The following is a 14,941-nucleotide window of genomic DNA, read 5'->3' as shown; positions in this document are numbered from 1 at the left end:
TTGATAGGACTCCTTTCCCGTCCGTCTTGACCGGGAAAAAGGGATTAAAAACCTTGCTAACTTTGTTCACAACTCTCTCCACCTCTTAGCTGTGCTTCAGTTTTTCGAGTCAAAGTTCTACTCCAACTACTGCTTTTTCTACTGCAGCTAATTAAATGAACATTGTACGAGGGAATTTATACAAACAGTCAAAATTGATATCAAACCAATCCTTAACCGGGAGAAGCCAATTCTGCTCCTCCAACTTCGCTGAAGAAGCTAGTCCGGTCAGAACCACACGTGCAGGTTTTCATGCATGTAGTTCGTCTGTGATAACTTCTTCGAATTTGTGTGAACTAGTAGTCCGATCACTAAGTGGGGATGCTCCCTCCAGCATGAGCGAACATTTTCTCCACCATGATGGGAGTATTAATAATTTTCCTTTCTGGTCTCTGAATTCAAAAATGGAATTATAGAATTATCTCTTAAAATTGCACGGACCTTTTATACACTATCTCCCTGTGGCTTTTTTGTCTAATACAATTACGAATAAATCAAACTAAACTCTGTAATAGAGTTATTATATTTTAAAATAAAATATAGAAGAAAAATATTGTTTGATTAGAGATGTTCTTATTTTGAAGCCTAAATCCATTTCAAAAATTATTTTCGATGCCTAATATAGATGCCCCAAATTAAATTAAATAACTATTTCAACTAAACAAGTCGGTTCAACATTTCAACTAAAAAATTAAAAACATATATAAATGGTTAGAAACAAAATTAAATGTTAGCTGCTAGAACTAAAAGTGTTTGTATTTTCATCAATATTACATTCTAGTATTTATTCATACATTATTTTCTGTAACTAGAAGTTAAACAAAAGGTTGCCACAAAAAAAAGGTTAAATGTTTATGGTGATAATTACAAGGAAATTCGCTAGTTAATATGTTGTCGTACCAATTTTTGGCAAATATTTATTTTCTTTCTAAAGTTTGAACTTGAAATTTGAACATATAATCATATTTTTACGTTATTCACATGGATCAAGATCTTTCGATTTAGTTCACTGAGTCAGAATGAGTTTGTATAAGTTAAAGACAAAAAAAATCACATCTTTATACAAAACACCATACTAGTGCTAAATCTAAGGTTTTATTTATTTATTCAATAAAATTTATTCGAATTTATATAGAATTCCAGCATTTAAAATATTCTGAACGACATCTGATTAAGTAAAATATTTGCATCTAAAAATATTAAAATAGCAACATAATTTACAGACGACCAATAACACATGACTTTATCTAATTAAAAATCAGTTATTCAATATAATAATAAATACTTGAATTTAATATTGATGAAAATACAAACACTTTTAATTTACAAGAGACGTGAAAAAATTCTCAACCTATTGTAGACTTTTGAATCATTCATTTTTTCTCTTGGCCTTATATCACTTTTCTTGTAAGAATATATAAAATACCAATACTATAGAGAAACTTAAAGAGAACATATATAATCATTCATTCATTTTTTCTCTTGGCCTTAGTTTGCATGATAGAAAATGGAGTTCTTTGTTCATGTAACATCACAAAAAAAAAGACAAGAGAGTCAAATAAGGATATTAAACTCGACTCCGAAACTTATTCCACTAACATTAACTATAGAATATGTTATCACTTTAGCAGTATCGTATTTAACGTTTCGTGGAATGAAAAGGTCATAAAGAAAATTGAAGAAACTTCTGGAAAGAGAGAGAGAGGAGGCCACATACGCTCTTTCTTCTCGCACATTCCTATACTCTTTCTTTCTTGTGGACCCCCTTCACTACGTTAATTACTATACTACCCTTTTCTTCCTCCATCTCATTTCTATTTTTTAATTTTTTTTTCTTTCTTTCCTTCTGGAACTTCCGATCTGTTGTCTCGCTCTCATATCTCTCTCTCTCTCTTTCTTATCAATCCGTATATATGCCCGAACCTTCTAGAACTTATAAAGACAAGAACTCTCCGCAATCTCTCTCTCTCTCTCACATGTTTGAGATTCGTCACGGACTCTGTCTGGATTGTATCAATCTCCTTGTTGGTTGGTGAAAATAGATTTGTCTTTCTTTCCCAGAGTGTTTAATGTGTCTGAATCTATTTCATTTGTTCACAATCTAATCTTCAATTTGCGCATTGGGAGAGGTCTGAACCGAGGAAAAAGTTCAGCTTCTGTGCGGATCTAAAACTCATGCCGGGCGAACAAACCGGAGAAACTCCAACGGCTGCCGGAGTTGGCGGCGGAGGAGGTGGTTGTAGCGCCGGGAACAGCGGCGGAAGCAGTGGATGTGGCCCTGTCGGTGGAGGAGATTCACAGAGGTCTATTCCGACGCCGTTTCTAACTAAAACGTACCAGCTCGTTGACGATCCGGTTTACGACGATCTGATCTCGTGGAACGACGACGGATCAACGTTCATCGTGTGGAGACCAGCTGAGTTCGCCAGAGATCTTCTTCCTAAATACTTCAAACACAACAACTTCTCCAGTTTTGTCCGTCAGCTCAACACTTACGTGAGTTACTATTTTCTTACCATTTTTTGTTTTGTTTTGTCTGAATCTTGCTATCGGTTTAGATAGTGATTCTGTTTTTTTTGGTTTAATTCGGTTTAGGGGTTTCGAAAAGTAGTTCCGGATCGTTGGGAGTTTTCTAACGATTGTTTCCGGAGAGGCGAGAAGATCCTCCTACGTGATATCCAACGCCGGAAAATCTCTCAGCCTGCCATGGCCGCCGCTGCTGCAGCAGCTGCCGCGGCAGCTATTACCGTTCCTGCCGCTGTTCCGGCCGTACCCCACGCTGTCTCTCCGTCCAACTCTGGAGAAGAACAGGTGATTTCGTCTAACTCATCACCTGCTGCTGCAGCGGCTGCTTCAGGAGGAGGAGGACAGGTTGGTGTCGTTCTTCAGAGGACGACGAGCTGCACCACCGCGCCGGAGCTGGTTGAAGAGAACGAAAGGCTGAGGAAGGAGAATGTACAGTTGAGTCAAGAGCTGACGAAGCTCAAAGGGTTGTACTCGAACATCTACACGCTCATGTCGAACTTCACGTCCGGTCAAACTGATTGTGCACCAGAAGGGAGAGCTTTGGATCTAATGCCTGAGAGGATGGGTGAAGATATGGCAACGGCTTCCGGAGTAGAGACAGGGATTGGTCTGAAGCTAGATGAGGATCTGACGCCGAGGCTGTTCGGGGTTTCAATTGGGTCAAAGCGAGCTAGGAGAGACGAGGTGGAGGAAGAGGATGATGAGAGACGAGAAGGGAGTAACCAAGAGGGAGGAGAGCAAGGCTCTGATGTTAAGTCAGAGCCTATGGAGGAGGATAACTCTGATGAGCATAATGGGCCATGGCTTGAACTCGGTAACTGAAAGAAAGTTTCCATTGAATAGACAAAGCTATTGAGCTGACACGAGCAGAAAACGGAAGCAGTGTGAACAAAGACTGAATGTTTCACAGTTTATGAGAAGAAAGATTCATTTGTTTTAGGTACAAAAAACGCAGATCCTACTACCATCCTGAGTTGTTCCTGATCTCTGATGTTGCGTCTTGAATCTTCTTCTTGAAGGAACTGAAACTACTCTGGCTCGTCTGGCTCCAGCGGGTGGATGTGCTTCTCACGATTTCAGACAAGACAGGGAGATTCGATGTTGGATCTTCATACTCTGCACAAAACCAGTGTTTCTTTTTAGTTTAATGTCAATGTTTGTTGTAGAATCATTACGTTCTTTTAGATCAGAACAACTGTAGTCTACTTGTATGATGATGATGATGAAAATTGTTATTTATAAATGCTAATAAAAGATGGTTCAAGTCATGTCCTGTTTCACGGTCTTTACCTGATGACATAGGAAACTCGTATTGTCGCTTTAAAAATTTGGAGGCGGTTCGGTCTTTCTTGTGGCAAAGAACTCTGACTAGTGTCTGTGCGTCCTCCAAGCGCCGTTGCTCTGAACTCACTCCCATGTCAATCAGCTCGCTCGCAGTCATTAGCATCTGTATCAGCATTTCACTCTGCCACCGAAAGATGTTAGTAGGGAAAATAACTAACTAACTAGTTCTGAAAGTGAAAGAAAGATATATATACCTCTAAAGAGTACAAGTCGAGGATCTCTTTAGCCTGCTTTGCTTCTTGTTCAACTAGGGAACGAGGAAGACCTTCTCCATCAGCGATGAAGAACTCCTACCAGAATGCATGGCAAAGGTCAGTGAACTTCCCATATTCATGAATAGATAGATACCTAATTCCAGCATAATAGTACAGAACTTCAAAAAATAGGAATGCACACTACTAACCTTCAAAATACTGAGATCTTCTTCCATCAAAGGGATATCTGAATCCGAAAATGCACGTGTTGGACCTCCATCAAGTAGTACTCGAACATAAGCTTCCTGTGTAAGAGAAGCATATGGTCTTAGTAAGTTGGAAGTTTTCTTACTTGTACAAATATGTGAAAAGGTTCAAGAAGTGTTGTTACCAACGCGGATCTGCAGATGCTTAAAACCACCATGTCTCGTGAGTCTTCGTAACTCAAGCTGCATACGTTGTCAAGCACCTGTGCAAATGCATTTGTCAATGTAAGTTCATGCTTAGTAGAAAGGGGTGAACCAGAGAAAGAGATGAATTTTTTGTTTACGGTATCAATGTGAGGGAGTAATCTTTCCAAGCGGGCGCCTTCGACCGTGCCATTGTACAACTGTACTAGGAACATATCTCTCAGATCCCAGAATATCACTCTTGCCCCTATTAACAGAGTACCAATCAATTCAGAAAGCAAGCAAGATAAACTGAGTTCTTTGTCCTCTTTAACGCAAACTCTTAAAGTGATAAGATCCACTAAACATCACTGTCATCTTCAGGTGATACCAGTAAAGAAGAAATGTGTACGTATGGCTCATTCATGTGTATCTTAGATAATGGCAGATAAGTTTCTAACACATCTTATTTGTACGTCTGCAAGATAGTATAAAAATGTTATTCTATCGTCTTTGTGAGTAAGAAGATTATTCAATCAGACAATTAGAATTCTGACGCTCAAGGTTGCAGGGAACTGGTTCAGTTTGGACACTTTTTCAGTTTATCTCAAAATCCAAAGTCCTGCAGATGAACATGATGAGACTTTCTATAAGCTTACCAATTAGGTCACGGGTTTTAGTTATGCAATTGGCATTGGTTTCCCTGAGGCTGTCATAGGTGGTAGCAAAGAGTTCATCAACAGCTTCACTATGCGTCAATGAATTCTCCTCTTCTGCTTCGTCAGTCTCGATCTCTATCATACAAATCAAATGGATCCACCAATGCACATTTCAACACCCGGCAACAACCAAAAAGAAGACAAAAAGTTCCAGTCCCTGACGGATGAGCTTACTTGATCTCTTGACAAGAGAGGATCGGACAAGTGTCAAAGATTTCCTTATGCCATCTTCTGTTGCACTGATTTGTTTCTGAATATACTGGTTTCATCAACACAGAACAGACAAAGAAAAAGTCGTTTTGTTTAGTTTCACAGAGAAAAAAAAAATACAAAGGTTTTAGCTTGTAAAGAGAAACTTACGCAGAGTGTATTCAATCTTATGCAGAGTTTCGGTATTGTCAGTTCATCCAATTTCGTAACCATTTTATTATCTGGCTCTGCAAACTCGAGCGACTTTCTCTTCATTGCCGGCATAACACCCTCTGTGAATCGAGTCAAAGGAGGGGCTGCCGGATATAGAAGCTTCTTGTCAACTGCAGACACACGCTTACTGTTACTATTGAAACCGTTAGGCTGTTATATGTATATATACTCAAATGTTAGGCTCAAGCAATCCCCAAAACAAAGAAACACCACATAAATATTCTACATGTTGCAAGTACTACCAGACACATAAAAGCCTGGTCAAGCATGTGTCTCTGGATTCTGACATCACTTAAAAGAGTTTTACAATAAAAATTCCATGGTACAAGACTCGGTAACAACTCTATGAAGATGTGGAGTTGGTCAGTACCTAGTTGATCGTAAATTCTCTGAAGATAAGTATCCAAGCTATGGTAAATTATCGAGAGAAGAGCTTGAAGATGTGTGATATCAACGGGCAGATGTAAACCAAACAGCTGAGACACAGTCTGCAAAGAAAGTGAAATGAGAAACTAAAAATTGAAAATAAATAATGCAGTGCTAACAATAAATGTAGACAGAATCATACTACCAGTAAAGCAAGTACTTAAACAAAACCAACATGTAATTCCAGAGGCAACGCAAACTCGTTTTATATGTATGAGGCTGCTCTTAAGCTACTACAGTTAGCACACTATTCCTCATAATGGATGTCATGAGAATATAAATATACCTCTTCTATGATCCTGAATATTTCAACGATTGATGGAGCATGTCTTTGATGAACTGATACAGGCTCCCACTCCTGCTTATAGAAAAATCATTATAATTTTTCAGCACTGACCAGATGAGGTTTAAGTGATCTATTAAATAAGTTCCCCTATGACCAAACATTAAAGTCTATCAACTGTCAACCGCTTAAACATGTAAATATTATGCGAAGAATATATAACCTCAATTTCAAAAGCTCGCCTAGTCCATTGCAAGATATGATCATGTTGAGATATAAGCCAGTCCAGCATTACTGGTTTGACAGCCTTTTCTATCTGCACACAAACCATAAAACTGAGAACTGATATAGTTATGTTCTGAAACTCAATTCATACAAGAGCTATCTTTTTAGTAACCTCGTAATTCTTCAACTTGTGAAGGTAAGGTTTGTGCAACTTGGATTTTCTATGACAATCGTACAGTTGAGTTAACGCTTCCTCTAACATATAAGCAGCAGGAACTACTTTCCTAACATCACCAGAGAGGGATGAAACGCCTTCTAGAAAAGGCGTCTGTTCCAGTAAAAAAAAGATCAATTATAAATACATATACCAGAGACAAATTATAAACTCTTTAAGTACTGAAATGCTTAGAGACAAACCAGTCTTTCTCCATAAAACCGATGCAGCAGCATGGCCGAGATCATCATACATTCAGGTAACCATTTGGAAAAAACTGGGACAAACTCATTGATCTCTGCCTTTGCAATGACACTCAGTTCATTTGCAAGCAGAGCTAGAGCATGCGTGCGCTCACCATGAGATTTCACATACGCAAAATGTGCAGCCTGGGAGGGGAAAAAATATCGATTTAAGAATATGCATACATGATATAACTGAGTGATAAAACACAATATAGCAATAGGAGATAACCAAGATAAAGGCTCACCCTGGCACATGCACCTTTTATAGAACTCTGAACATAGGACTGTATCTTATCACCAACATCATCACTCAGTGTGTCTAGCTTGATAAGCTGCAAGAGAAATTAATATCGTATCAACAATGATCACTGGAGCATTCCTCCACATCACAAGCCCACACTAGATAATGCATTTATTCTTTCTACACCCAGCTAAAAATGATTTTCATTACAACCTAACACTTAATGCATAAAACGTATAGTTATGCCAAAAAAATGTCTAGACATGGCTAGTTAATTGTACTGCAGAAAAGCACATGAAGTTACGCAAATGTGAATATCAAAATGAAAAAGGTAATTAAAACTGCAAGTAAGGGCCCAGTAAGGAGAATTATGCATGCAGCACTTTTCTAAGACATGTGAGCTTCAACTGGATATAAATAATTTGGAAAAGGCAAAAGAAAAGGTTGTTGAAAAATGGAAATGGATGTAGTAGCAAACAGAAGAAATGCCAACCTCAGTTCTCATACAGTCAGCTGGAGGAAGTCCAACCGTTGATGCCAAGCTGACAAGCATTCCAAAATCACGAGGTTTCTGAGGAGACAGAGAAGATCAAGAAACTTATACAAGAGAGATGGATACAGGTATTTCATTTGAGAAAATAGGAAGTAGCAAAAATAAATCCAGCGATCTTGATTACCAGGAAAAATAGCAACTTACACGCTAACCAGATAATACATATAAGAGTCTTAGCCAGAAAATTTGAAAAGAATAGGCAAAATTATGTACATATTCAGACGTTATAACAGATCGAGAACTGACCTTACCAAAGTGTAGATGGTAGTCCTGAAGTTTGTCATCACACCAAGCACTAGCTGAAGTGAAAATTGCCTTGGAGACACTTAAGTGTATGTCAGCTCCAATGGTTTGCCTCGAACATACCAGACGACTTAAATAAAGATCTTCCTTCGGGTTGCCCTCTTCAGTAACTTTCTGTAACTCCTGAATTGCGCTTCCTAGAAGAGAAGGTTCACCTGTGCTCACAAACTTCACAGAAATGGAGTAAATGTTGTGGCTCCCTTAAACTCTCGTCTGGTATAAATTATAAATGCAACATTCATTTCATGCAACGGCAGCGAGAATCAAACAGCAAAAAGAACCCATCCATATATGTAAAGGCAGATGACTAAACAATAAGTAAACCAATTGACGTAAAGGCATACCTGTTGAAAGAGAACCCATCCATATATTGCATTATGTAGGTTCTCCGTTATGCCCAATGTCGACCAAATTGATTTCATATGGAAAAGCATTGATGAGGCATCCTGATATGCATTTGAAGTGAGCCACAAATTTGCGTGTGACAAATGATAAGATTTAAAAAACAAGAAGAAAATCTACCTCTATAAGTTGACCCTCGTCAAGAACATCAAATACGCCAAACAACAATTTCTCATAGAGTCTAATGTTTAAGTGATATATAGCAGTCCAGTAATAAGTTTCTTCTTCAATTCCACATCGCCCTGGTAGTGATGACAACTTTGATGCCACATGCCTTATAGAAGATAGAACATCAATCCGCAATGAAGAAGACATTACAACGTCCCATTCCTATGCAGCCAAAATAGTTTTAGATTCAAGAAAGATAAGTCTGTTAAGTCATTTCACAAGCTGAGAATTTTCTGGCTATGAAACACATAAACCTCAAATATAGTACTCACCTTTGATTCTCTAATCGTTGCAAGGCATTTTCTCAAAGTTGCTCGTTCATTTTTCTCCAGGCCACGTGATAAACAGAGAGCTTCTTCTAGTAGGTTAGCCTATGTTTACAGTAGAAAAAAACACTTAATTTAATGGCTGAAACAAGCACTCTTTCATTGTCTTTCCAAGATACTGAGTGCACAGAACAGCAGGGTGATGAAGAAGTGAATTCAATATGCAAGGGACACAAAACCACAAAAGCAGCATCTGCCTAGTAAACATGTTACGTTTGAACTTTAACTTAGTCTAACTTTAGGTATTTGTTTCTAAAAGAGCAATAAGAAAAACATTCCATCGCACAGAACCAGGATGAATGACAACTACACTTGCATGATATTATAGTATATCAATATCAAACCCAAAAACAAGAAATATATGTAACATTCAAGCAGTTTCATAGGGAGATATGAAGCTAATGATCACCTGTCTAGTCTTCCACTTGATGTAGAGTTTTTCATTAGGAAAATCTGATTTGAATATACCAACCAAAAGCCCCAATGCTAACTGTGGAAGATCAATTTGTTCACCTGTCTTCAATTGAGCCAATTGTACCAGATTTCTTCGTATGCATGTATCCATCTTTGATGAAATCTATTAAAGCAATAACAAACACTGATTAAAACATGCTCTACAGTAGCACATGTGATCTAAGTATCTAACTTAAGTACATTTGAGAAATGGAGTTGCTAATTCTCAGTTAGATTAAAAAGTTTCTTTGTATAACCAGAAGACGTTCTCTACTACAACTACGTCAGATAACTACTGGTTCCCTAGGACGTATCATTTTTAAATATATTAATTATATAGCTTGCCTGCATCTGGACACGGATCATGTTGATGACCTCTGAGTGAGCATTAGAGGTCTGAGGCTGTAGCTGTGGTTTCTCCTTTCTCTTCAAACTTAACAAAAGCTTTGAGCCTTTTTCAATCTTTCTTCTCTGAGTAGGATATGCATCAGCACTGTTCATGACAAGCCCATAAGAACGTGCAGAAGAAAGAAAAACAACACAGATCGATCCGCAAAATAGATGGAGGTCTAAACCGAATATACATATATGAAGGAATAAAGAAAAGAGAGCAAGTACCTCGAAAGCAACATAGACGCAATCATCAATTCATAAGCAGCTTCTCGCAAATCATCATCCGATAACCCTTCAAAATTCCTAACACCATGTATCAGTTCACTCAAAAGATGGAAACTAACTTAAATCAAGATTCAAAAGGAAACGCTAAGACAGAATGTCAAATGAAATACCTGTTCTCAAGGGTGGCAAGCCGAGTGGGATGATCTTGATAGGCTTCATGGGTTTGATGTCAGGTGTTTCCTCTTTAAATATGTAGTTGTCTATAGGTGAAGGAGTATTAGAAGAATCAATGTGACCATTGTTGCTGGAGTTTTCCATGTTAACCGGTTGGGGAGGTAAACGACGAGGAGGAGAACCTGCTGCATCTGGACTCGATACAAGAAAATAGGAATCTCTAGACTCAGAGTGCATCTGCAAATAATCACTTTAAACGGTTACTACCAACAAAAGGCATTGGTGTTTTACATCAACAGTTTAAGCCACATGAATCATCACAGATCTACCTACAAATAATGATACAATCTATTTGACAGTGTTTACTAGTCAAACTAGGTAGATGTCATTTAGAATGCAGTTTTTATTAGCTCAAAGAGGAATTTAAAGAAACCAAACAAGGAATAATCAAGCTAGTTACCGTAACGGGGTATGAGGACTCAAAATTGTATTTCTTTGTGGCCTTGGAGACATCAACGACACCACCTGTGGAGTGTTTCAGCAACAGGTTATATATATAAATGGATGATTCAGATGGTTGCTGTTAAAAGAAAGCTTTCCTCATTACCCTAACTGCTTAGAACCCATATCAACAAAAAAAGTCCACAAATAAATTATCTATTTCGCTAAAGAACTAAGAACAATACGGGACAAGCTTAACTCATCTAACCATTTTTGAAAACAGACACTAACTATAGATGTGTTATGTCCTCAGTGAAAGAAAAAAAAAATTATATGTTTGAAATTTTCTTCAGAACATGTAAGCTGACCTGATTTCACGCAATCCAAGACGTAATCGGCGCTGAGAGCATCCAAATCAGCTGGAGAGAGAGAAGTAGATGAGGAACCAGAAGGGGAACGGAGCTCCTTTACCAAACCCGAAGACATAAGAAACTCCATGAGCTTGCGTCGATCGTTCCTGTAACGCTCCAGCAGAGAGTTCATCCTCGCACTCAAAAACGAAAACAAATCGGCTCTTAGATCTTGAAATAGATGAAGGGAGGCTTCTTTTAGCGAACTTGGGTGTCCTCCTCTCCCATGGAATGGAAATCAAAGAAGAAAGAGGAGCTTCGGGAGGTTTTGGGGGTGCGGAGGGGAGGCGCGGAAAAGCACGCACGAGTAGTAATGGTCAGAATTGACTAAAACGTCCTTACACAAAGATTCTTTTCATATTTTATTTTTTACCCATCTTTCTGACTTTTGTTTTGGCAACTCCATTAATGCTGCTTTAGAAAAATTCAAATTTAACATAACGACGACACACTTCTTTGACCAACAACGACGTCGTTTAGCTTGCAATTGCAAGTTTTTTGTTTCCATGTTCAGTAACGGCGTGACGCAGCCGTTTGTTTTGTGACCGCTTCCCCATATAAAATTTTGATTTTTTTTTTATTTATTTAATAGAAACCAGAAACACAAAGTTTATGTTTCACACCAAAGTAAAAAACAGGTCCAAGGATGAATTCACATGTTTCTCACTAGTTCAATGTAATACACAATACATTGATCTACAATTCTAACTGCACAAACACTTAAACACGCACCAGAGTTTTTACATTTTACCTGAAAACTTTCTGGTATTGATATCCCACGAATGATCAACTAGACTTCGTTTTCATTCTTCAAGATGTTGAACTTGCAAAGCGGGCAACGAGAGTTTATGTGAAGCCATTTGTCGATGCAAGTGCAATGAAAGTGATGGTTACAAGGTAGCTCTCTTAGTTCAACTCCGTCTTCATATTCACACAAACATATGCAGCATTCCTGCATAAGAATCACAAGAAAGCAACGCCTTCTCAATCTAAACACTTTTTGAGACATTGTTTATATCACAGGAAAATGGCTATTATCAGGAGGAGTACCGCGTCTTCTGAAGTAAGCGAGCGTTCGATAGGTGAATCTGTTCCACACTCCGTCATTATTCCTCGATTTGTAGTTTCGCCAGGGAGCTTTTCATCGTTGCTAATCTTTCTATATCTGAATTTCGGCATTTGATCTATGTCCTTCTTCGATGCTCCCTCCTGTTTTGCACCAGTTCGGAGTTGGGTTTACTGATCTTCTTTGGATGAAAGAACGAGGGATCTAAACTATATGATTGTTATGGGAATGAAAGTAGAAGAGAGATAACCTCGTCGGCAACGGCATATAAGATTGCAATTATACATGGAAGGCAGCAGCAAACAGCCAGACCCACAACACAAGCCAGTGCAACACAGAATACAACAAAGAAAACATCGAAACCAAGAAATATGATACACAGCCTGCAAGTTAAAAAAAAACACACCAGAGTTACAAATTCAAACAAACAATCCCCAAAAGATAAAACTTTCAAAGAAAAAAAAAGACAATACCAATAGAGCTGAGGAGAATCACTAGATAATGTTTGGCCTCCAGCAGATACCCAGTAGAATCCGATTACCCACCAGATGAACGAGAACATTGTGTTGGCTGATTCAAGATGCTTAGCAGAATTACTGCGACCATTAAACATCAACTATCAACAAGGGTCATATAGGAACGAAAGGAAACTCAAACTAACAATAAAGAAGGACTAGGCCATCTCTGAGACTCTCTGACACAAGATCAGGCATGGACTTCTAAACATTACAAGAACATAAGCTGATATCATTATTCACCTAAAAGGAAGGTAAACAAAGTTGCATTTTGATTTACAGATACTATAAGCATCAACTAACATTAACCTAGAAGCCAAGATTCCGCATTGATCAAAAAGAGTCGTATGGGAACGAAAGAACACTCAAACTAACAACAAAGAAGGATCAAAATCGCCTAAACTATCTCTGAGACTGACACAAGATCAGTTCCAACCATGTTCTACATCAAGTATGAATTTCTAAACATTACAAGAACATAAGCTGTTATCAATATCTTCTAGCCTAAATGTTGACACGGCACAAGAGAAGTTGCATTTTGATCCACAGATACTATAAGCATCAACTAACGTTAACCTAGAAACCAAGATTCTACACTGATCAATGTACATACAGTTGCTTCCCTGCATATAACCTACAAACGCCGTAACTTCCACATCAAATGAAGCACAAGTCTAACTTAAACGTGGACACAGCACAAGGGAAGCTGCATTTTGATCCACATGTACAATAAGCATCAACTAACATCAACCTAGAAACCAAGATTCCACAATTGCTTTTATATTATATAACCAAGAAACTCTGCTGCTTCAAGATCAAATCTGATCCAAAGCTGTTGAAAGACGAAAATCGTTACCTAGTGCTTCCTGTATCCTCCAATTGAGATAACGAAACGTACTGCTGCGTCGAAGAAGGAGACGAAGAAGCTGACGATCCATGGCGCGTGTCACTCCTCCGCCGACACCTCCTCCTCCTGTACTCAACGCAGACGCACGCCATGTGAAGCCCGCACTGAACACCGTAACCAACCACCCAAACTCTCAACGGCACATTGGGCCGTTCGTCGCGGCTGAGGATCAGAACAGCGACGCCGATCGCCACAAAGGCGAGATTCCAGAGAATGTCGAGGAACACCACGGGCTTCGAATACGCCCAATCGCTCTGCCTCTCTTCCAATTGCTCCGCTGCGGTTTCTCTGACCATCACCGACGGCTCTCGCATCATCCTCCGGCTTCCAGCGTGGCGGAGGAACCTCGCTGCCTCTCTGAGGCCTTGGCGCCTAGCGGATCGTTGAATTCCGTTCTCTCCGTCGACGCTCGCGGCTCTCGAGACGCCGGAAGGGAGTAACGGCGTCGTGTCGATGATTCCGTCAGAATTGGCCCTACCGACGCGAGAAGAAGGCGGAGAGGCCGCAGAATCCGGTCCCGTCGTCGTCGCTGACATTTGAATAGCTTTCTTGATTTCCTCAGTTCGATCGCGATTTGCTCCAAAAGGTTTTGGAGTTTTGGACGTACAAAAATTTCCAGAAAGGTTAGAGAGAGAGAGAGATAAAAGAGAAACAAACAATAACGTGAGGAAAATTCAGAAATATTTTCACATTTAGTCCCTACACTCTCTTCACTTGTTTTGTAGTCCCTGGCTAAACAAAAAAAACTCGAATTCGAAAAAAAAAACGAACCGAATCCAATAAAAGGTAATGTGAAAACTCGAACCAAACTTGGTTAACTCTGAATGAATTTAAAATTTTGGTATTTAGAAAACTAAAACTGAACCCCATCCAATTATTTTATATTTAATATAGAGAAAGATATACAAAAAAAAGTTATATATATAAGATCTTTTGAAATTGTCCAAAATACTTACTTGAAAATATTTATAAATAGCAATGTTTTTAAACCCGATCCGGACACTGAACCGGACAACTTACTGGATTGCTGGGTCACAGGATCGACAGCGGATGAACCGCGGGTTAATAAATGAATTAATTTTATTATATAATAATATATAAGCTATGTAAATAAAAATATAGAAACTAAAGTTTAATATTTTGTACATATTTTTTAAAAACATAAAATAATAGTTTGGATATGTATATATTTTATGTTTAAAAACATTTAGAAAATACTTAACTTTAGTTTTTATATTTTTATTTTCATTTGACATACAAAATATCCAAAAATAGTTTAAACTATTTAAAATTTTCTGTATCAAGGTAAGATGTATGACATCTAAAAAAATGAAGAT

General features: G+C 38.4%; 3 protein-coding genes across 4 annotated transcripts; 1 reads left to right on the top strand and 2 right to left on the bottom strand.

Annotated features, from left to right (window-relative positions):
• The first annotated feature begins 1,655 nt into the window (after nucleotides 1–1,655).
• LOC103849821 (heat stress transcription factor B-2b) lies at nucleotides 1,656–3,833 on the top strand. Its single transcript, XM_009126547.3, has 2 exons — nucleotides 1,656–2,535; nucleotides 2,635–3,833. Exons 1-2 carry the CDS (start codon nucleotides 2,215–2,217, stop codon nucleotides 3,385–3,387), a joined length of 1,074 nt encoding a protein of 357 aa, XP_009124795.1. The 5' UTR covers nucleotides 1,656–2,214; the 3' UTR covers nucleotides 3,388–3,833.
• On the bottom strand, nucleotides 3,418–11,508 carry LOC103849822 (protein unc-13 homolog). 2 transcript variants are annotated; one of them, XM_009126548.3, is made up of 26 exons: nucleotides 11,075–11,508; nucleotides 10,726–10,790; nucleotides 10,262–10,502; nucleotides 10,092–10,158; nucleotides 9,819–9,966; nucleotides 9,430–9,597; nucleotides 8,967–9,065; nucleotides 8,647–8,856; nucleotides 8,469–8,570; nucleotides 8,068–8,292; nucleotides 7,762–7,839; nucleotides 7,273–7,359; nucleotides 6,986–7,171; nucleotides 6,741–6,896; nucleotides 6,567–6,659; nucleotides 6,347–6,418; nucleotides 6,005–6,122; nucleotides 5,572–5,744; nucleotides 5,386–5,470; nucleotides 5,152–5,286; nucleotides 4,654–4,760; nucleotides 4,495–4,572; nucleotides 4,313–4,408; nucleotides 4,104–4,199; nucleotides 3,856–4,030; nucleotides 3,418–3,681 (listed from the first exon to the last, which is right to left on the bottom strand). In XM_009126548.3, exons 1-26 carry the CDS (start codon nucleotides 11,247–11,249, stop codon nucleotides 3,527–3,529), a joined length of 3,390 nt encoding a protein of 1,129 aa, XP_009124796.1. In that variant the 5' UTR covers nucleotides 11,250–11,508; the 3' UTR covers nucleotides 3,418–3,526. The 2 variants fall into 2 exon arrangements, with proteins under 2 accessions (XP_009124796.1, XP_009124797.1); XM_009126549.3 differs by lacking the exons at nucleotides 10,726–10,790; nucleotides 11,075–11,508 and having other exon boundaries at nucleotides 10,092–10,169; nucleotides 10,262–10,491.
• A 164-nt stretch (nucleotides 11,509–11,672) lies between these two features.
• Nucleotides 11,673–14,252, bottom strand: LOC103849820 (E3 ubiquitin-protein ligase At4g11680). Its single transcript, XM_009126546.3, has 5 exons — nucleotides 13,554–14,252; nucleotides 12,656–12,778; nucleotides 12,433–12,565; nucleotides 12,167–12,325; nucleotides 11,673–12,068 (listed from the first exon to the last, which is right to left on the bottom strand). Exons 1-5 carry the CDS (start codon nucleotides 14,138–14,140, stop codon nucleotides 11,907–11,909), a joined length of 1,164 nt encoding a protein of 387 aa, XP_009124794.1. The 5' UTR covers nucleotides 14,141–14,252; the 3' UTR covers nucleotides 11,673–11,906.
• Between the last annotated feature and the right edge of the window lie 689 nt (nucleotides 14,253–14,941).

The sequence above is a fragment of the Brassica rapa genome, chromosome A09 (genome assembly GCF_000309985.2).
Source record: "Brassica rapa cultivar Chiifu-401-42 chromosome A09, CAAS_Brap_v3.01, whole genome shotgun sequence".
NCBI classification, from domain to species: Eukaryota; Viridiplantae; Streptophyta; class Magnoliopsida; order Brassicales; family Brassicaceae; genus Brassica; species Brassica rapa.
The sequence above is the reverse complement of the archived record's forward strand: the minus strand, read 5'-3'. Positions and strand labels throughout refer to the sequence as shown.